General features: G+C 42.4%; 3 protein-coding genes across 7 annotated transcripts; all 3 read right to left on the reverse strand.

Moving 5' to 3' along the window:
- Positions 1-5,859: 5,859 nt before the first annotated feature.
- LOC133056068 (keratin-associated protein 4-11-like) lies at positions 5,860-6,327 on the reverse strand. The gene has a single exon (XM_061141153.1). The coding sequence runs from the start codon at positions 6,325-6,327 to the stop codon at positions 5,860-5,862; it is 468 nt and encodes a 155-aa protein (XP_060997136.1).
- Positions 6,328-14,749: 8,422 nt separating this feature from the next.
- On the reverse strand, positions 14,750-15,364 carry LOC133056067 (keratin-associated protein 4-7-like). 3 transcript variants are annotated; one of them, XM_061141152.1, is made up of 2 exons: positions 15,228-15,364; positions 14,750-15,119 (listed from the first exon to the last, which is right to left on the reverse strand). In XM_061141152.1, exons 1-2 carry the CDS (start codon positions 15,362-15,364, stop codon positions 14,750-14,752), a joined length of 507 nt encoding a protein of 168 aa, XP_060997135.1. The 3 variants fall into 3 exon arrangements, with proteins under 3 accessions (XP_060997135.1, XP_060997134.1, XP_060997132.1); XM_061141151.1 differs by having other exon boundaries at positions 14,750-15,110; positions 15,198-15,364; XM_061141149.1 differs by having other exon boundaries at positions 14,750-15,364.
- A 5,011-nt stretch (positions 15,365-20,375) lies between these two features.
- Positions 20,376-20,990, reverse strand: LOC133056069 (keratin-associated protein 4-7-like). 3 transcript variants are annotated; one of them, XM_061141156.1, is made up of 2 exons: positions 20,854-20,990; positions 20,376-20,745 (listed from the first exon to the last, which is right to left on the reverse strand). In XM_061141156.1, exons 1-2 carry the CDS (start codon positions 20,988-20,990, stop codon positions 20,376-20,378), a joined length of 507 nt encoding a protein of 168 aa, XP_060997139.1. The 3 variants fall into 3 exon arrangements, with proteins under 3 accessions (XP_060997139.1, XP_060997138.1, XP_060997137.1); XM_061141155.1 differs by having other exon boundaries at positions 20,376-20,736; positions 20,824-20,990; XM_061141154.1 differs by having other exon boundaries at positions 20,376-20,990.
- Between the last annotated feature and the right edge of the window lie 918 nt (positions 20,991-21,908).

Genomic DNA, 21,908 nt, shown 5'->3' on the forward strand with positions numbered 1-21,908 from the left:
ATCTGTCTTGGGCCAGAGAAATCCCTGGGACTCCCAGCAATAGGAAGGTCTAAACCATTATGAGGGTGAACCAGTGGAGGTCCATTTCCTCTTGTGATGTGTCATTATTTATCATTAGTTAATGCTCGATCTTGGAGAAGGCAATGGCACCCCACTCCAGTACTCTTGCCTGGAAAATCCCATGGATGGAGGAGCCTGGTAGGCTGCAGTCCATGGGGTCGCAAAGAGTCGGACATGACTGAGCGACTTCACTTTCACTTTTCATTTTCATGCATTGGAGAAGGAAATGGCAATGCACTCTAGTGTTCTTGTCTGGAGAATCCCAGGGACCATGGAGCCTGGTGGGCTGCCATCTATGGAGTCGCACAGAGTTGGACACGACTGAAGCAACTTAGCAGCAGCAGCAGCAATGCTCAAACTAACGCACAATTGCACTCATCTCACACGCTAGTAAAGTAATGCTCAAAATTCTCCAAGCCTGGCTTCAGCAATACATGAACCACGAACTTCCAAATGTCCAAACTGGTTTTAGGAAAGGCAGAGGAACCAGAGATCAAATTGCCAACCTTCGCTGGATCATCGAAAAAGCAAGAGAGTCCCAGAAAAACATCTATTTCTGCTTTATTTATATATTTATAAATATATATATATATTTATATACCAGACCAGCTGACCTGCCTCTTGAGAAACCTGTATGCAGGTCAGGAAGCAACAGTTAGAACTGGACATGGAACAACAGACTGGTTCCAAATAGGAAAAGGAGTACATCAGGGCTGTATATTGTCACCCTGCTTATTTAACTTATATGCAGAGTATATCATGAGAAACGCTGGTCTGGATGAAGCACAAGCTGGAATCAAGATTGCCAGGAGAAATATCAATAACCTCAGATATGCAGATGACACCACCCTTATGGCAAAGAGTGAAGAGGAACTAAAAAGCCTCTTTATGAAAGTGAAGGAGGAGAATGAAAAAGTTGGCTTAAAGCTCAACATTCAGAAAACTAAGATCATGGCATCTGGTCCCATCAGTTCATTGCAAATAGATGGGGAAACAGTGGAAACAGTGTCAGGATTTATTTTTTGGGCTCCAAAATCACTGAAGATGGTGATTGCAGCCATGAAAATAAAAGACACTTACTCCTTGGAAGGAAAGTTATGACCAACCTAGATAGCATATTTAAAAACAGAGACATTACTTTGCCAACAAAGGTCCATCTGGTCAAGGCTATGGTTTTTCCAGTAGTCATGTATGGATGTGAGAGTTGGACGGTGAAGAAGGCTGAGCACTGAAGAACTGATGCTTTTGAACTGTGGTGTTGAAGACTCTTGAGAGTCCCTTGGACTGCAAGGAGATCCAACCAGTCAATCTTAAAGGAGATCAGTCCTGGGTATTCATTGGAAGGACTAATGTTGAAGCTGAAACTCCAGTACTTTGGCCACCTCATGTGAAGAGTTGACTCATTGGAAAAGACCCTAAAGCTGGGAAGGATTGGGGGCAGGAGGAGAAGGGGACGACAGAGGATGAGATGGTTGGATGGCATCACCGACTCGACGGACATGGGTTTGGGTAGACTCTGGGAGTTGGTGATGGACAGGGAGGCCTGGCATGCTGCAGTTCATGGGGTCGCCAAGAGTCGGACACGACTGAGCGACTGAACTGACTGACTGACTGACTGACTGACTGACTGAATGTTCTTCAGAAATTGTTTTTGCCTTAGAACTTTCATGTTCCTTGAGTGTGGAAGCGCTCTATGACTTTATTTTTTATTTACTAATCAACTATTGGTCTTGGTTGCCCTGAATAGTGGGGGTTCTGCTCTTGTTAGTTTGATGTTATGATGACAAATAATACTTTCCTCCAACCATTCAACCATGTGGTTACTTAACATGAGAAACCACACAGTTCATCTGGATAATGGTGAAAATGGTGGCTCCCAAAGTCTTTTAGTGACTTTCATTTGGTGAAATTGCTTTTTTAGCTGGGGTAGGGGATGGAGGGCACTGGAGAGTAAATATTCCATCAATCCATAGTAAATATTAGCTTTAACTGCCATACCTCCTCCTAAATCAGAGAGATGTTCTGGGTTCTCTGTCTTTTGAAATTAAGCCAATAACACTGAACTCTTTAGCTTCAGAGTCTCTTTCCATGTCTTCTGCAAAGCTTCAATAGTCTTAGTCTCTTGATAAAAGATGTGAAAGAGATGGCACTCTCTGCCACTTGACATTTATTTCTTGGCTGGTAGTTTGTAGTTCTGTTAGTTATTATTATTTTTATTGGACTATAATTGCTATACAGTGTTGTGTCCATTTCTGCCGTACAACAAAATGAGTCAGCTATATGTACACATATATCCTCTCCCTCTGGAATCTCCCTTCCCACCACCTCAACCCTCTAGGTCATCACAGAACACTGAGCTGAGTTCTCTGTGCTATGCAGCAGCATCCCACTACCTACCTATTTTACACATGGCAGTGTATATATGCCAATGCTACTGTCTCTTTGCAGAGAAGGAATAGAGACACAGACATAGAGAATGGACTTGTGGACACAGTGGGGGAAAGAGAAGGTGGGACAGATTGTGAGAGTAGCATTGCCTCTTTTTTTTCATTTATTTTTATTAGTTGGAGGCTAATTACTTTACAATATTGTAGTGGTTTTTTACATTGACATGAATCAGCAGATGTAGCATTGCCTCTTGACATTTGTACTTTTGCTTTTTTAAGTAAAAAATCTCTTTTGGCTTTTTTCATCATATCAAATCTCAGGTGTGTAGGGGTCATACAGTCTCTTTTGTTACTGCTGCTACTACTGCTGCTGCTAAGTTGCTTCAGTCGTGTCTGACTCTGTGCGACCCCATAGACAGCAACCCACCAGGCTCCCCCATCCCTGGGATTCTCAAGGCAAGAACACTGGAGTGGGTTGCCATTTCCTTCTCCAATGTGTGAAAGTGAAATCGCTCAGACGTGTCTGACTTGTAGCGACCCCATGGACTGCAGCCCACCAGGCTCCTCTGTCCATGGGATCCTCCAGGCTAGAGTACTTTTGTTACTAGGAGGTGACAAATTTTCACAACCTGTGAGAAGCTAATGTCAGGTGCACACATGGGACCATTCTGCAGTCTGGAAGTTCTCATTTTCCTTATTTCTCTTCGCTTAAATATGAAGAGCTGCCATTACATGGAGCCCCACCTCTGCCAAAACTTCCTCATTGTAATTCAGAGATGGGAATCCATATTACCTTTCAGGAATCAATGTTTTTACTTTATATTCAAGTAAGTGGAAGACAGGAAGGAAGGGATCCTCAGGACTGTCATTGACATAGTAGAGCTTCCGAATTCTGCCTCAGCCCTGAACTGGCCAGCATGTCTTGCAATTCTTCCCATCAAGAGGTAAATTCTGTTTCCTTACTCTTTGTGTCTGGTTTGGCCTTATGACTTGCTTTGATCAATAGCACAGCAGTGGAAATAGTGTTATATGAATTCTGGAATCTAAGCCTTAACAAGTCTTCAAGCATCTTCCTTTCCTTCCTGGAATAGTCAACTAACAGACATGTAAATCTTGGAACTTTGAGTCCCAGTTAAATTTTGAGATCAGCACAGGTGTATGAGTGAGGACAGAAAAGATCGTCAGAATGCCCAGTCAATGCACAGAATTGTGAGAAATAAAAAATAGTTGCTGTGTTTGGCTATTAAGCTTTGGTGTAGATTGTAATGTAGCAATTGGCAACTGAGACAATCTTTATATATTCAGTTTATTGCTACATGTGATAATTACCCTTGTGGAGAAGGTGGTCCATGTGTTTCCTTCAGATGAGCTCCCCTTATTTTCCTCATCCTGGAAGTAGCCAGCATAGAAAGTGTTTTAGTAGTTGAGAATGTTTGATGCTATAATGCTGCTTTAACTTTTAGTTCAATTTTTAAATATTTTTATAGACAAGTCATGGAACTTTATTTTGGAAAGTAATTTCTGACAGTATCCAAAAGTGAAAGTGAAAGTCATTCAGTCGTGTCCGACTCTTTGCCATACAGTCCATGGAGTTCTCCAGGCCACCACACTGGATTGGGGGGCTGTTCCCTTCTCCAGGGGATCTTCCAAACCCAGTGATCAAACCCAGGTCTCCCACGTTGCAGGCGAGTTCTTTACCAGCTGAGCCACAAGGGAACCCAAAAATACTGGAGTGGACACTATCCAAAGGTGTTGCTATTTCAATTTCTAAATCAGGGGTTAGGAAATCTTGCCATTACTTACTCATTGGGTAGGTTTCAATCTTCTTTGTAGAATTCAGTATTAATGTGCACCCCCGCCCCGAGTCAGTGTGTACCCCAACTGAGAACTACTCAAAACTGCAAATTAGCTTCAATTAAAATAATCTTTTTAAAAAGTGAACTCTGAAATTCCAACCTCCTAGGAGGAGACATTTAAGTTATGTTAAGTGAGTGAGGAGGAGGAGACATTTGAGTTGTTCAGTGAGGAGACATTTGTTAAGTGAGGAGATATTTGAATTATGAGGAAAACTTTGAGAGATATACTCAGAAACATAGCACACCATCCAGATCCGGCATATTTCCTTAAAAATACAGTAATATATAACTCATTGAGTTGTATTCACTAAATATATATAACTTTTTAATACATCAATCAGACCTTAATAAAGTGTTTTTTTTAAAAATACAATGAAACATGGTATCTCCTCAACTGAACTCAATGGGACATATAACCCTTCTATGATTATAACTTGGAAACGTATATTAAGTGAAAGGAATTGAGTACATTAAATTCTTTACAGGCAATTTTTTGGCATGTACTCCACGCTTAGAAATTTTATCCTTTTTTCCAAAAGGGAGCTAGTGGTATTAAAGGGTATAATGTGTTTTAATTAACTCTGTCCTAATTCATTGGAAGGACTGATGCTAAAGCTGAAACTCCAATACTTTGGCCACCTCATTCGAGGAGTTGACTCATTGGAAAAGACCCTGATGCTGGGAGGGATTGAGGGCAGGAGGAGAAGGGGACGACAGAGGATGAGATGGCTGGATGGTATCACCGACTCGATGGACATGAGTTTGAGTAAACTCAGGGAGTTGGTGATGGACAGGGAGGCCTGGCGTGCTGCGATTCATGGGGTCGCAAAGAGTCGGACACGACTGAGCGACTGAACTGAACTGAACTGAACTGAATTTAGTATATTAAGTCACATGCACGTGCACATATACATACATGCCAGTTTTGTTCTAAAATCTTAAATCATCTATATCTGATGTAGCATCTATTGTCAAAGTGATTTCAACATGGGTTATTCTTCCTGTATCTTCATATACAATATAAATTGCCTAGTTAGTAAGTAAAATGATCATGAAAACAATAGGAAAAAATGCCAGTGAGTTTCTATATGCAGAGAAGTTTATTAGAAAGCAGAGAAGTGACAAAACAAAAGAAGTTCACTCAAGGTGAAAATAAAGGGTAAATTGGGCCCCCCACCCCCAATCTCAGAGTGTCAACTCAGTGCCGCTCAGCAGCTGCAGATAATGGCCACCTTGTGGACCACCTGCAGATCATGACCAAAATATCAGGAAGAATGAAAAATTTAGAGGACTGAGATAATTTCTTATCTGATGGATTGCAAATTAACTTTTATTTGTTGCTGATATAGAAAGGAAAATATAGCAAGGGAGAATTATAAATGAGCCAGAATATGCTCACAGAGTCAGCAGAACAGTGGTGGACCTACTGGAATCATGAGATTCAACTAACTGAATGATGTCAGCTAGACTCCATGAGTCCTAAGGGTCACTGTGAAAAAAGGATCTACATATGTAGGACAGAGGTAAGTGGAGGCAGTGGTCACAGGGCAGCGGGCTCAGCAGCAAGAGGAGGGACAGCACACGGGGCGGGGGCAGGTGGAGATGACACAGGTGGGCCGATAGCAAGTGGTGTGGCAGGAGACCCGGCCACACACTGGGCGCAGGCAGCAGCTCGGGCGGCAGCAGCTGGAGATGCGGGAGCAGGTGGGCTGGCAGCACACAGACTGGCAACAGTGGGGCCTGCAGCAGCTGGAGATGCAGCAGGTAGGCCTGCAGCAGCTGGAGCCACAGCTGGAAACACAGCAGGAGGGGCGGTAGCAGCTAGAGATGCAGCAGGTGGGGCGAGGGCAGGTGGGCTGGCAGCAGACTGGGCGGCAGCAGCTGGACACACCACAGCTGGGGCGGCAGCAGGTGGTCCTGCAGCAGGTGGTCTGGCAGCAGCTGGGGCGGCAGCAGGTCTCCTGGCAGAGACTTCGGCCATAGCTCTGGTCAGAGCAGACGGAGCCACAACAGGAGCTGACCATGGTGTTAGAGGGTGGAGGTTCTGGGTGACTTTCCAGGAAAGTGAGCTTCTTGAGTTTGAGTGTCTCCTTGGCCCACAGCCCCCTTTATATCCTGCTGAAAAGCTGCTATCATTACATCATTATTTCCTTGTTATTGTTTACCCTCCTAGGAAAATTGGTCATTTAATTACATGATTGTGTGTTTCTCATTCAGTAGTTCAAAATGGGGAAAATAACACTATTCCTTTTCCTGGTATGCTCCTGTGTGTACAACTGAAAGCCCTGTCCCAGTTCTTCCTTAGTAGGTTTCACCTTTGCTCCTGGTGGGTTCAATGTCTTACAAAACATTAGTTATATGACGCTAACTTTTTTTTTTTGAAAGTCTTATTCTCTCCTATCACTGCTTTTTGAACATCAGAGAGAAAATGTTTCTTATAAGGCTCATGTATATTTTGTTGTCAAGGGTGAGGGGAACATGGCTTGTCAGATGAAACACTGAAAAGGAATTAGACAGAAAGCTGTTTGGGGGAAGGATGTCTGACAAATAATATGGATGAATGTGATCCTATGTGGGCATCTTGGATGGTCAGAAAGATAGTTAGACCACAAGGAAGTTTCAAATTCTGTGTCTGATTTCACTCCACTGTCTCAAGCACTTAGCAATACTCATAGCTTTTAAATAGAAGAAACACATTTTTGCTGTATGTCTCCCAGGTTAGGCAACCAGATGGATGTTGTGATTTATCTTTTAGTTGTCAAACTTATACACAGCATATTTCATTATAAAAGCATTCATTATATATAAACATGTTTGGAATGATTAAGCCTTCAAAAATATGGATCCAAGACATTCTGTTGGGTAGTAAGAGAACTTGACAGATAACCCCTCATCTTTTTCCTGTAGATATTTGACTAAGACACATGCATAAGAAACAGTTTCAATCAGTTCAGTTCAGTCACTCAGTCATGTCTGACTCTTTGTGACCCCATGGACTGTAGCATGCCAGGCCTCCCTGTCTATCACCAACTCCTGAAGCTTACTCAAACTCATATCCAAAAAAAAAAAGAAAAAATCATGTCCATTGAGTCGGTGACGCCATCCAACCATCTCATCCTCTGTCATCCCCTTCTCCTCCTGCCTTCAACCTTTCCCAGCATCATGGTCTTTTCAAATGAGTCAGTTCTTTGCATCAGGTGACCAAAGTATTGGAGTTTCAGCTTCAGCATCAGTCCTTTCGAAGAATATTTAGGACTGATTTCCTATAGGATGGCCTGGTTGGATCTCCTTGCTGTCCAAGGGACTCTCAAGGGTCTTCCCCAACACCATAGTTCAAAAGCATCAATTCTTTGGCACTCAGCAGCTCCAGCAAGACCATAGGCCCTGGAGCAGTGACTGTGTGGTGGTGAGGTGACTATGAGGAGATACCCCACATCCAAGGGCAGAGAAGCCCCAGCAAGATGGTAGCTGACACTGGAGTGGTGGCTGTGTGGTGTTGGAGCAACTTTAAGGAGATACCTCATGTAAAGGCAAGATGGTAGAAGGGGCAAAATCATATTTAGAATCAAAGTCCATACTTGCTAGAGATGCTTAGAGGGCTCAAACATACCTTGTGCACACCAGGACCTAAAGACCCCACAGAGACTGAGACAGAACTATGTTGGAGTACCCCCTGAGGAGTTATGCTTCAGCGGCAGACTGCTGAAGGGGCAGGGACTCTGGGTGCAGTAGACTTGGGTATGGCATAAGCCCCCTTGGAGGAAGTCGCCATTAACCCCACCAGGGGTTTACACAGGACTGGGGAAACAGACTCTTGGAGGGCACAAACAAAACCTTGGGTGCACCAAGACCCAGGAGAAACAAGCAGTGACCCTACAAGAGACTGACCCAGACTTGCCTGTGAATGTCCAGGAGTCTCCAGCAGGGGCGTGGGTTGGCAGTGGCCTGCTGCAGAGTTGGGGGAATTGAGTGTAACAGTGCATGCATGGGACCTTTTGAAGGAGGAAGCCATTATATTCATTACCTCCATCATAGTTTGGCCCCTGGTAAATAGCAGAGAGGGAACACAGCTTTGCCCTTCAATAGAAAATTGATAAATATTTACTTGAAGAAAGTGGAGAAAATCACTAGACCATTCAGGTATGACCTAAATCAAATCTCTTATGACTATACAGTGGAAGTGAGAAATACATTTAAGGGACTAGACTTGATAGACAGAGTGCCTGATGAACTATGGATGGAGGTTCATGACATTGTACAGGAGACAGGAATCAAGATCATCCCCAAGAAAGAGAAATGCAAAAAAAGCAAAATGGCTGTCTGAGGAGGCCTTACAAATAGCTATGAAAAGAAGGGAAGCAAAAATCAAAGAAGAGGAAAGATATACCCAATTGAATGCAGAGTTCCAAAGAATAGCAAGGAGAGATAAGAAAGCCTTCCTCAGTGATCAGTGCAAAGAAATAGGGGAAAACAATAGAATGGGAAAGACTAGAGATCTCTTCAAGAAAATTAGAGATAGCAAGGGAATATTTCATGCAAAGATGGGCTCAATAAAGGACAGAAATGGTATGGACCTAACAGAAGCAGAAGATATTAAGAAGAGGTGGCAAGAATACACAGAAGAACTGTACAAAAAAGATCTTCATGACCCAGATAATCACCATGGTGTGATCACTCACCTAGAGCCAGACATCCTGGAATGTAAAGTCAAGTGGGCCTTTGGAAGCATCACTATGAACAAAGCTAGCGGAGGTGATGGAATTCCAGTTGAGCTATTTCGAATCTTGAAAGATGATGCTGTGAAAGTGCTGCTCTCAATATGCCAGCAAATTTGGAAGACTCAGCAGCAGCCATGGGACTGGAAAAGGTCAGTTTTCATTCCAATCCCAAAGAAAGGCAATGCCAAAGAATGCTCAAACTACCACACAATTGCACTCATCTCACACGCTAGTAAAGTAATGCTTAAAATTCTCCATGCCAGGTTTCAGCAATACATGAACTGTGAACTTCCAGATGTTCAATCTGGTTTTAGAAAAGGCAGAGGAACCAGAGATCAAATTGCCAACATCCGCTGGATCATCAGAAAAGCAAGAGAGTCCCATAAAAACATCTATTTCTGCCTTATTGACTATGCCAAAGCTTTTGACTGCGTGGATCACAATAACTGTGGAAAATTCTGAAAGAGATGGGAATACCAGACCACCTGACCTGCCTCTTAAGAAACCTGTATGCAGGTCAGGAAGCAACAGTTAGAACTGGACATGGAACAACAGACTGGTTCCAAATATGAAAAGGAGTACGCCAAGGCTGTATATTGTCATCTGGCTTATTTAACTTATATGCAGAGTATATCATGAGAAACGCTGGTCTGGATGAAGCACAAGCTGGAATCAAGATTGCTAGGAGAAATATCAATAACCTCAGATATGCAGATGACACCACCCTTATGGCAGAGAGTGAAGAGGAACTAAAAAGCCTCTTGATGAAAGTGAAAGAGGAGAGTGAAAAAGTTGGCTTAAAGCCCAACATGCAGAAAACTAAGATCATGATATCCAGTCCCATCTCTTCATGGCAAATAGATGGGGAAACAGTGTCAGGATTTTATTTTTTGGGCTCCAAAATCACTGCAGATGGTGATTGCAGACATGAAATTAAAAGATGCTTACTCCTTGAAAGGAAAGTTATGACCAAACTAGACAGCATGTTAAAAAGCAAAGACATTACTTTGTCCACAAAGGTCTGTCCAGTTAAGGCTATGGTTTTTCTAGTAGTCATGTATGGATGTGAGATTTGGACTATAAAGAAGGCTGAGTGCTGAAGAATTGATGCTTTTGAACTGAGGTGTTGGAGAAGACTCTTGAAAGTCCCTTGGACTGCAAGGAGATCCAACCAGTCCATCCTAAAGGAGATTCCTCTTGGGTGTTCATTGGAGGGACTGACATTGAAGCTGAATCTCCAGTACTTTGGCCATCTGATGAGAAGAACTGACTCATTTGAAACGACTCTGATGATGGGAAAGACTGAGGGCAGGAGGAGATGAGGATGACAGAGGATGAGATGGTTGGATGGCATCACCGACTCGATGGACGTGGGTTTGGGTGGACTCCGGGAGTTGGTGATGGACAGGGAGGCCTGGCGTGCTGCAGTTCATGGGGTCACAAAGAACTGGACTTGACTAAGCAACTGAACTGAACTACTGAGCATGGCCCCACCCATCAGAACAAGAGCCAGTTTTCCCCTCAGTCAGTCTTTCCCATCAGGAAGCTTCTATAAGCCTCTTATCTTTCTCCATCATAAGGCAGACAGACTGAAAACCAAACACAGAAAATTAACCAATCTCATCACAGGGACCACAGCCTTGTCTAACTCATTGAAACTATGAGCCATGCTGTGTAGGGCCACCTAAGACAGACAGGTAATGGTAGAGAGTTCTGACAAAGCTTGGTCCACTGGAGAAGTGAATGGCAAATCACTTCAGTATTCTTACCCTGAGAACCCCATGAACAGTATGAAAACAGTTTGGCAATAGTTAAAAGAAGGGCTTCCCTGATAGCTCAGCTGGTAAACAATCCGCCTGCAGTGTGGGAGACCTGGGTTCGTATCCCTGGGTTGGGAAGTTCCCCTGGAGAAGGGAATAGCTACCCATTCCAGTATTCTAAACTGGAGAATTCCATGGACTGTATAGTCCATGGGACTGCAAAGAGCTGGACACAACTGAATGACTTTCATTTTCAAAAGAATGACAGTTATTTATTTTAAGTCTTTATTTTTTAATTGGAAGATAATTCCTTTACAAGGTTGTGTAGGTTCCTGCAGTACAACAATGTGATTGAGCCATAATTATATATATGTCCCCTTCCTTTGAGCTGCCATCCAACCCCAATCCCATCCCACCCCTCTAGGTTGTCAGAGAGCACTGAACTGAGCTTCGTATGTTATTTTAAATGAAGAACTGAGATCAACATATATAGTATGTGGATAAGTTCCATACATTGTCAATAAAAGGTAAGGAATGATGACATTTATCATTTTTTACTCACTATTCATTATGCTAAATTCACTAGGCATTATGCTGTATTCACTAAGCATAGTGCTGAATATCTTATATTTGTTTTGAATCTTTAATGCAGTATATCATATAGGGTGTATTCTTACTACTTCTTTAAGCAATAAGCCAAAGAAGCATAGAAACGTTAAGAGGAAAAAGAGAAAGCTTGTGTGTAAGATTAAACAGAAGTTAAGCTGTATTAGGACACCTGAGAAGGGGTGAAAAATAAAGCTTGCAAGCCTTTGCTCAAGCTGCTTCATCTTCCTGGAATGTTTCGTCTTTGTCGTTATCTCTGCAAAGTCCTATTCCTCTGTCAAAACCCTAGCTTTCCTCTGAATGCTTCCTCCCAATGATTAACTACCCTGTTCAAATACAATTTGTCCCTGCATTGTGCTCCGAATTTTGCACTTTCTGCGATGCAGTCACCCTGAGGGCATGAACTATAAAATTTAATTTTGTTACTGGGACAGAGAACATTAGTGACAAATGTTTGTTGAGTGAATGAAGGCTTTTGGATAAATTAAGGGTATGTAATGGTCCTTTAAAAAATTTGTCTGTTTTGCCTGCTAATGAAAAGTGGGAGAAACATTCCAAACAAAGGGATCATGGTTACACTTGAGGAAAACCACATTTGTTTACATGGCAAGCAACGTGTCACCTGATAAAACACATTTGTGGAAATTCAAATTTGACCTATAGAATGGAACTTATTTACAGGTAACCATGAATAAAGATACTGTATTAACACAGAAACAGATACGATAGAAAGGAGGTGAATACAAATGTTGACACTGGTTCTCTTCACTTCCAGACATCCCAATTTAGCTCTCTTTTGTGAGAAATAACCACCATCACTGGTCTAATGTCAATCAGCTAAAAATATTTGCTGAACATCTATTGTCTTTGTTTGAATTGCACCCAAAGTAGATACTGAAACAAAGATATGAGTGCAAGTAGTTCACCTGGGGATGCAATTCTCGGAAGTACACATGAGGAAGTGGGAAAGGAAGACAGGAAAGAAAGAAAAAGCCAAAAGTCTGGGTTAATAATGCAGTTGCCACTGTGGGTAACTGAGGAATGAATCTGGGGCATACCTGAGGCTGGGAGCTATTAGCTGCCATGGTGATATGCCTAGAAAATCCCACAGAATCCACTGAATATTATTGTTAACAGTGAAGCTGGCTGTCTTAGAAAACTGATAGATTTCTTATGCACTTTTATATTTCTTCATAAAATGTAATGGCAAAAATGTGAATTCACAGATCTGAGCAATAAATATAAAAAGATATGTAAACAAAACTGTCAAATAATATACTTATCTGATATTGGAGAAATGTATTAACATTACCTGAAGACCAAAAAATAATATTTGAATAAACATCAGAAAAAAAATGTACAAGTAAAGGTGAGTTTGTGAATAAAGACATAAATGTCATACAAAAGGATTCAATAAGAATTTATCTCCATTTGTAAAAATTGGTTTTGAATGGAATTGGCAAAGACAAATGATGGGCAACTCACTTTTGATCACATTCTTTAGTGTTATTCAAATTTTTTTTTAAAAAAGCATGTGTTTGTGTATAAGTGACATAAAATCCTTAGAGAAGAATATAAGTACTTCAGATAACATTCACAGTTCTGTCTACAAATTCAGTTCCATAAGTTTTCTATGTTTATGTTTAAGCTTGTACTTATTATATACTATCGCTCAGTTGTGTCTGACTCTTTGTGACCCCATGGACTGTAGCCTACCTGGGTCCTCCATCCATGGGATTTTCCAGGCAAGAATATTGCAGTGGGTTGCCATTTCCTTCTCCAGGAGATCTTCCTGAACCAGGGATTAAACCCGGGTCTCCCACACTGTAGACAGAAGATTTACCGTCTGAGCCAACAGGGAAGTCTTATTATGTACTAAAAGATGATAACTACATTGCAGTCAGTCTTTCCAGATCTCACATTAACTGTTGTGAATTACAAATTGCTTTTTGGGACTGTTTGAATTCCCTAGGAAGCAGACCCAGAGATGAAAATTAGCAAACAGGGTGTTTACTGAGATGTGATCTTGGAATTAGTACTGCTAGGAAGAAAGGGAAAGGAAGTGAGCAGAAAAGGACAGTTGGAGAAGTCAAGCTAGGATAGAGTTTCAATGGACATCTAAGCATGGCACTGGAAAGCTCCCTTTTTACTCTTGGACATAAAATCAGTCACCAGCAATACCTAGGAACTGTCACCAAGTTTTGTTTCATTGCTTTATATCAGCTGCCTGGCACTGAAGGTAGCCCCACTATAAGGCAGAATAAACTGAATACTCTGAATAGTAATAATGATAATAAACCAAATCTACTGAAGCTCTGGCTACCAGAATAAAGCAGAACTCCACTGTATGTATAGGGGCTTCCATGGTGGTTCAGAAGATAAAGAATCTGCCAGAAATGCAGGAGACCTGGATTCGATCCCTGGGGCAGAAAGATCCCCTGGAAAATGGAATGGCAACCCACTCCAGTATCCTTACCTACAGAATCCCTAGACAGAGGAGCCTCCTGGAATACAATCCACAGGGTCACATAGAGTTGGACGCGGCTGAGTGACTAACATTTCAACTGTGTACGTGGACGAAGGACTCATTGTATGTGACCCAAAGCAAAAAATACATAGACTTTACTAAGCTATCTATGTGATGCTTTTATAAGTGAAAAAGCCCTGAAAGGTGCTGTTGTTAAAAACCATGAATTTTGTTCAATCTTTCTAAATCTTTTCTCATGTTATTATCTTCATAGATGCTCTATCACTTCAATTTCACCCCCTTTCCCCATAAAGACTAGAAAATGATTAATTTTCTATTTTTCAGACATAACTAGGCAGTGATCAATGTCATTTGACCTCTCTTGAAGGTTGATTAATTTGTGTTGTTTGGCAGGTGCAGGCAAAATTCAATTACTTTGGATCAAAATGTAAATCCTTTAAAAAAAGAAAGAAAGTAACAATCAGATTCAAATTTCAGTGCCAATAGGAGGACATTTATTTAGGTTCATGGAAATAAAAAGATGTAAGAAAATCTTTACCAAAGATTACACCAAAAAATCTTCATTGGATTTCCATATCAGAGAGATAGAAATCGGTGGCGCCACAAGTGATAGAGACAAATTCCTTAAGCATAAAAAACAGATGTCCTAAAGAAATAGGAACGAGTGTTGGGAGAATGTAATCTAGGATATTCTGAGTGTTCTCATTTGGAAGGGAGGGAGTTTGGAGAGAAATTAGAACACGGGCTCAGTATGTCTGGTGTTTGCTTATGAAATTCAAGGGACCAGTCCTCTTGAACCCTCCACATTTTAAAAAGAAGCTCTGCAACTGTGGGGAGGGAGGAAATGAGGAAGCAGTGTGTTCAAAGCAGAGATTCAGCAGCAAGAGGAGGGACAGCACACGGGGCGGGGGCAGGTGGAGATGACACAGGTGGGCCGATAGCAAGTGGTGTGGCAGGAGACCCGGCCACACACTGGGCGCAGGCAGCAGCTCGGGCGGCAGCAGCTGGAGATGCGGGAGCAGGTGGGCTGGCAGCACACAGACTGGCAACAGCGGGGCCTGCAGCAGCTGGAGATGCAGCAGGTAGGCCTGCAGCAGCTGGAACCACAGCTGGAAACACAGCAAGAGGGGCGGCAGCAGCTAGAGATGCAGCAGGTGGGGCTAGAGCAGGTGGGCTGGCAGCAGACAGGCGGGCAGCACTGGGGCCTGCAGCAGCTGGAGATGCAGCAGGTAGGCCTGCAGCAGCTGGAACCACAGCTGGAAACACAGCAGGAGGGGCGGTAGCAGCTAGAGATGCAGCAGGTGGGGCGAGGGCAGGTGGGCTGGCAGCAGACCGGGCGGCAGCAGCTGGACACGCCGCAGCTGGGGCGGCAGCTGGTGGTCCTGCAGCAGGTGGTCTGGCAGCAGCTGGGGCGGCAGCAGGTCTCCTGGCAGAGACTTCGGCCACAGCTCTGGTCAGAGCAGATGGAGCCACAACAGGAGCTGACCATGGTGTCAGAAGGTAGAGGTTCTGGGTGACTTTCCAGGAAAGTGAGTTTCTTGAGTCTCAGAGTCTTCTCGGCCCGCAGCCCCCTTATATACTGCTGAAGAGCTGCTACCATTATATCATTATTTCCTTGTTATTGTTTATCCCCCAAAGGAAAATTGATCATTTAATTACATAATTGTGTGTTTCTCATGCATTATTCCAAACTGGAGACAACAATACATTTCCTTTTCCTGGTAAGTGCCTGTGTGTCCAATTAGAAAGATGGTAATGATAACCCTATATGCAAAACAGAAAAAGAGACACAGATGTACAGAACATACTTTTGGATTCTGTGGGAGAAGGCGAGGGTGGGGTGTTTCGAGAGAACAGCATCGAAACATGTATATTATCTAGGGTGAAACAAATCACCAGCCCAGGTTGGATGCATGAGACAAGTGCTCGGGCCTGGTGCACTGGGAAGACCCAGAGGGATCGGGTGGAGAGGGAGGTGGGAGGGGGGATCGGGATGGGGAATGCGTATAAATCCATGGCTGATTCATGTCAATGTATGACAAAACCCACTACAATATTGTAAAGTAATTACCCTCCAACTAATAAAAATAAATGAAAAAAAAAAAAAAAAAAGAAAGTCCTGTCCCAGTTCTTCCTTTTGGGTGTCACCTTTTTTACTGGTTGGTTCAATGTCTTATAAAGCTTTTATCATATGACTCTAGCATCTTTTTTTTATGTGATATTCTCTCCTATCACTGCTCTCTGAACTTCAGAGAGAAAAATTTCTTATATGGCTCATGTATATTTTGTTGTCAAGGGTGAGGGGAACAAGTGCTGGTCAGGTGAAACACTGGAAAGGAATTAGAAAGATGTTTGGGGGAGGATGTCCCACAAATAATATGGATGACTGTGATCCTAAGTGGGCATCTTGGATGGTCAGGAGGATAAGTAGACTACAAGGAAGTTTCAAATTCTGTGTCTGATTTCACTCCACTGTCTCAAGCACTTAGCAGTACTCACAGCTTTTAAATAGAAGAAACAGGTTTTTGCTGTATGTCTCCCGGGCTAGGCAACCAGAATGGAATGTTGTGATTTATCTTTTAGTTGTCAAACTTGTACACAGGATATTTCATTATAAAAGCATTTGTTATATATAAACGTGTTTGGAATGATTAAGCCTTCAAAAATATGGATCCAAGAATTCTGTTAGGTAGTAAGAGAACTTGACAGATAACTCCTCATCCTTTTCCTGTAGATACTTGAATGAGACACATGCATAAAAAACAGCATGGCAATAGTTAAAAAAAGAAAGGGCTTCCCTGGTAAGTCAGCTGGTAAAGAATCTACTTGCAATGTGGGATACCTTGGTTCGATCTCTGGGTTGGTAAGATCCCCTGGAGAAGGGAACGGCTACCCATTCCAGTATTCTGACCTGGAGAATTCCATGGACTATATAGTCTATGGGGTCACAAAGAGCTGGACATGACTGAGCGACTTTCATTTTCAAAGGAATGCCAGTTATTTTTTTAAGTCTTTATTTTTTAATTGGAGGATAGTTCCTTTACAAGTTTGTGTAGCTTTCTGCAGTACAACAATGTGATTCAGCCTTAAGTATATATATGTCTCCTCCCTCTGATCCGCCCTCCCATCCCAATCCCATCCCACCCCTCTAGGTTGTCATAGAGCACCAGACTGAGCTTCCTATGCTATTTTTAAATGAAGAACTAAAATCAACATATATCCATACATCTTCAATAAAGGTGAGGAATAATGATATTTATCATTTGTAGAGTATTTACTATGCATTATGCTAAATTTACCAGACACTGTGCTGAGTTCACTGAGAACTGTGCTGAATATCTTATATTTGTTTTGAATCTTTAATGCAGTATATAATATAGTGTGTATCCTTACTACTTCTTTAAGCAATAGGCCAAAGAAGCATAGAAATGTTAAGAGAAAAAAAAATTTGTGTAAGATTAAACAAATGTTAAGCTGTTTAGGACAGCTAAGGAAGAGGTGAAAAATAAAGCTTGCAAGCCTTTTCTGAAGCCATGTAATCTGCCTGGAATGTTTCATCTTTGTCGTTATCTTTGCAAACTCCTATTCCTCTCTCAAAACCCCAGGTTTATCCTTCTTGCTTCCTTGCAATGATTAACTACCCTGTTCAAATACAATTTGTCCCTGCGTTGTGCTCTGTTTTTTGCACTCTCTGCTGTACCAGTTACTTTCTGTCATATCCACTATTGTGATGGGGATACCCTGAAGGCCTGACTTATAAAATTTATTTTTGTTCCTGGGACAGAGCACATCAGTGACAAATGTTCGTTGGGTGAATGAAGGCTTTTGGATGACTTAAGGGTATGTCATGTTCCTTTAAAAAATATGTCTTTTTCGCCTGGTGGAGAAAAGTGGGAGAAACATTCCAGTCAAAGGGATCATGGTTACACTTGAGGAAAACCACATTTGCTCATGTGGCAAGCAACATGTCACCTGATAAAACACGTTTGTGGAAGTTCAACTTTGATCCATAGAATCGTACATACTTATAGGACACCATGGATACATATACTGTATTAACACAGAAACAGATATGATAGAAAGGAGGAGAACACACGTGTTGACACTGATTCTCTTCTCTTGCAGACATCCCAATTTAGCTCTCTTTTGTGAGAAGTAACCACCACCACTGGTTTAATATCAATCAGCTAAAAATATTTGCTGAGCATCTATTGTCTTTGTTTCATTTGCACCCAAAATAGATATTGAAACATAAATGTGAGTGCAAGTAGTTCACTTGGCAGGGAGGTGGGGGGGTGGAGGAGTGAATTCTGGGACATACACATGAGGAAAAGAGAAAGTAAGGCAGGAACGAGAGAAAGACCCGTAAGTCTGGGTTAATAACACGGTTACCACCGCGAGTAACTGAGGAATGAATCCGGGGACATACCTGAGGCTGCGGGCTATTCACCACCATGATTATATGTCTAGAAAATCTGAAAGAATCACCTGAATATTATTTTTAACAGTGAAGTTGGCTGGCTTAGAACACTGATAGATTTCCTATGCACTTAGCGATATTTCTTCATAAAGTCTAATGGGAAACATGTATTCACAGTTCTCAACAATAAATATAAAATATATGTAAACAAATCTGTCAAATAATATACTTACCAGGTACTGGAGGAATGTATTAACATTACCTGAAGGCCAAAAAAATAATATTTGAATAAACATCAGAACAAAAAAGTGTACAAGTAAAGCTGGGTTTCTAAAGACGTAAATGTCATACAAATGCGTTCAATAAGAATGTATCTCCATTTATAAAACTTGGTTTTGAATGGGATTGGCAAAGACAAATGATGGGCAACTATTTTGATCATTCTTTTGTGTTATTCAAAAATTTTAAAAAAGCATGTGTGTGTATAGGTGACATAAAATCCTTAGAAAAAATAAAAGTACTTTAGATAAAATTCACAGTTCTAAGGATTCATTTCCATAAGTTTTCTCAGATTATGATTAAGCTTCTACTTACTAGACACTAAAAGATGAAAACTACATTTCAGTCAGTCTTTTCAGCTCTCAAATTAACTGTTGTGAGTTATAAATTGCTTTTCGGGACTGTTTGAGTTCCCTAGGAGGCAGAGGTGAAAATTAGCAAACAGGATATTTATCGAGAAGTGCTCTTAGGACTAAGACTTCTAGGAGGAAAGAGGAGGGAAGTGAGCAGAAGTGGACAGTTGGAGAAATCAAGCTGGAATAGAGTTTCAGTGGACATCTAAGCATGGCACTGGAAAGGTCCCTTTTTTTGTCTTGGACATAAAATCACAGTCACCAGCAATACCCAGGAACAGTCAGCACGTCTGTTTCATTCATTTATATCACCTGCCTGGCACTGAAGGTAGCCCCACTATAAGTCAGAATAAACTGAATACTCTGAATAGTAATAATAATAATAAACCAAATCTACTGAAGCTCTGGCTACCAGAATAAAGCAGAATCCACTGTATGTGTTGGGGCTTCCATGGTGGCTCAGAAGATTAAGAATCTGCCCGCAGTGCAGGAGACCTGTGTTTCATCCCTGGGGCAGAAAGATCCCCTGGAGAATGGAATGGTAATCCACTCCAGTATTCTTGCCTGCAGAATTTTGTGGACAGAGGAGCCTGCTGGGCTACAATCCACGGGGTCACGTAGAGTTGGACATGGCTGAGTGACTAACATTTTCACTGTGTATGTGGACGAAGGTCTCTTTGTATGTGACCCAAAGTAGAAAATACATAGACTTTGCTAAACTATCCATCCACTGCTTTTATAGGTGAAAAAACCCTGAAGGGTGGTGTTCTTAAAATCATGAATTGTGTTCAATATTTTCAAAACTTTCCTCCGGTTATATTCATAGAGGCTCTTATCACTTCAGTATCACCCTTTTGCCCCATAAAGACTAGAAAATGATTATTTATCTATTTTCTAGGCATAACTAATAGTGATCAGTGTTATTTGACCTCTCTTGAAGGTTGATTAATTTGTGTTGTTTGGCAGGTGCAGGCAAAATACAATTACTTTGGATCGAAATATAAATCCTTAAAAAAAAGAAAGAGAGTAACATTCAAATTCAATTTTTAGTGTCACTAGGAGGACGTTTATTTAGGTTCATGGAAATAACAAGACATAAGAAAATCTTTACCGAAGAGTACAACAAAAAATCTTCATCGGATTTCCATATCAGAGAGATAAAAATCTGTGGCCCCACAAGTGATGGAGACAAATCTCTTAAGCATGAAAAACAGATGTCCTAAGAAATAGGGAGGCATATTGGGAGAATGTAATTTCCTGGGAGATTCTGAGTGATCTCATTTCGAAGGGGAGGAGTTTGGACAGAAGTTAGAACGTGGGCTCCGATGTCTGGTGTTTGCTTATGAAATTCAAGGGACCAGTCCTCTTGAACCCTCCACATTTTAAAAAGAAGCTCTGCAACTGTGGGGAGGGAGGAAATGAGGAAGCAGTGTGTTCAAAGCAGAGATTCAGCAGCAAGAGGAGGGACAGCACACGGGGCGGGGGCAGGTGGAGATGACACAGGTGGGCCGATAGCAAGTGGTGTGGCAGGAGACCCGGCCACACACTGGGCGCAGGCAGCAGCTCGGGCGGCAGCAGCTGGAGATGCGGGAGCAGGTGGGCTGGCAGCACACAGACTGGCAACAGCGGGGCCTGCAGCAGCTGGAGATGCAGCAGGTAGGCCTGCAGCAGCTGGAACCACAGCTGGAAACACAGCAAGAGGGGCGGCAGCAGCTAGAGATGCAGCAGGTGGGGCTAGAGCAGGTGGGCTGGCAGCAGACAGGCGGGCAGCACTGGGGCCTGCAGCAGCTGGAGATGCAGCAGGTAGGCCTGCAGCAGCTGGAACCACAGCTGGAAACACAGCAGGAGGGGCGGTAGCAGCTAGAGATGCAGCAGGTGGGGCGAGGGCAGGTGGGCTGGCAGCAGACCGGGCGGCAGCAGCTGGACACGCCGCAGCTGGGGCGGCAGCTGGTGGTCCTGCAGCAGGTGGTCTGGCAGCAGCTGGGGCGGCAGCAGGTCTCCTGGCAGAGACTTCGGCCACAGCTCTGGTCAGAGCAGATGGAGCCACAACAGGAGCTGACCATGGTGTCAGAAGGTAGAGGTTCTGGGTGACTTTCCAGGAAAGTGAGTTTCTTGAGTCTCAGAGTCTTCTCGGCCCGCAGCCCCCTTATATACTGCTGAAGAGCTGCTACCATTATATCATTATTTCCTTGTTATTGTTTATCCCCCAAAGGAAAATTGATCATTTAATTACATAATTGTGTGTTTCTCATGCATTATTCCAAACTGGAGACAACAATACATTTCCTTTTCCTGGTAAGTGCCTGTGTGTCCAATTAGAAAGATGGTAATGATAACCCTATATGCAAAACAGAAAAAGAGACACAGATGTACAGAACATACTTTTGGATTCTGTGGGAGAAGGCGAGGGTGGGGTGTTTCGAGAGAACAGCATCGAAACATGTATATTATCTAGGGTGAAACAAATCACCAGCCCAGGTTGGATGCATGAGACAAGTGCTCGGGCCTGGTGCACTGGGAAGACCCAGAGGGATCGGGTGGAGAGGGAGGTGGGAGGGGGGATCGGGATGGGGAATGCGTATAAATCCATGGCTGATTCATGTCAATGTATGACAAAACCCACTACAATATTGTAAAGTAATTACCCTCCAACTAATAAAAATAAATGAAAAAAAAAAAAAAAAAAGAAAGTCCTGTCCCAGTTCTTCCTTTTGGGTGTCACCTTTTTTACTGGTTGGTTCAATGTCTTATAAAGCTTTTATCATATGACTCTAGCATCTTTTTTTTATGTGATATTCTCTCCTATCACTGCTCTCTGAACTTCAGAGAGAAAAATTTCTTATATGGCTCATGTATATTTTGTTGTCAAGGGTGAGGGGAACAAGTGCTGGTCAGGTGAAACACTGGAAAGGAATTAGAAAGATGTTTGGGGGAGGATGTCCCACAAATAATATGGATGACTGTGATCCTAAGTGGGCATC

The sequence above is a fragment of the Dama dama genome, chromosome 5 (genome assembly GCF_033118175.1).
Source record: "Dama dama isolate Ldn47 chromosome 5, ASM3311817v1, whole genome shotgun sequence".
NCBI classification, from domain to species: domain Eukaryota; kingdom Metazoa; phylum Chordata; class Mammalia; order Artiodactyla; family Cervidae; genus Dama; species Dama dama.

Excerpts from the sequence above, each read along its gene's own strand:
- LOC133056068 (XM_061141153.1), bottom strand. The coding sequence starts at position 6,327 with ATGGTCAGCTCCTGTTGTGGCTCCGTCTGCTCTGACCAGAGCTATGGC.
- LOC133056067 (XM_061141149.1), bottom strand. The coding sequence starts at position 15,364 with ATGGTCAGCTCCTGTTGTGGCTCCATCTGCTCTGACCAGAGCTGTGGC.
- LOC133056069 (XM_061141154.1), bottom strand. The coding sequence starts at position 20,990 with ATGGTCAGCTCCTGTTGTGGCTCCATCTGCTCTGACCAGAGCTGTGGC.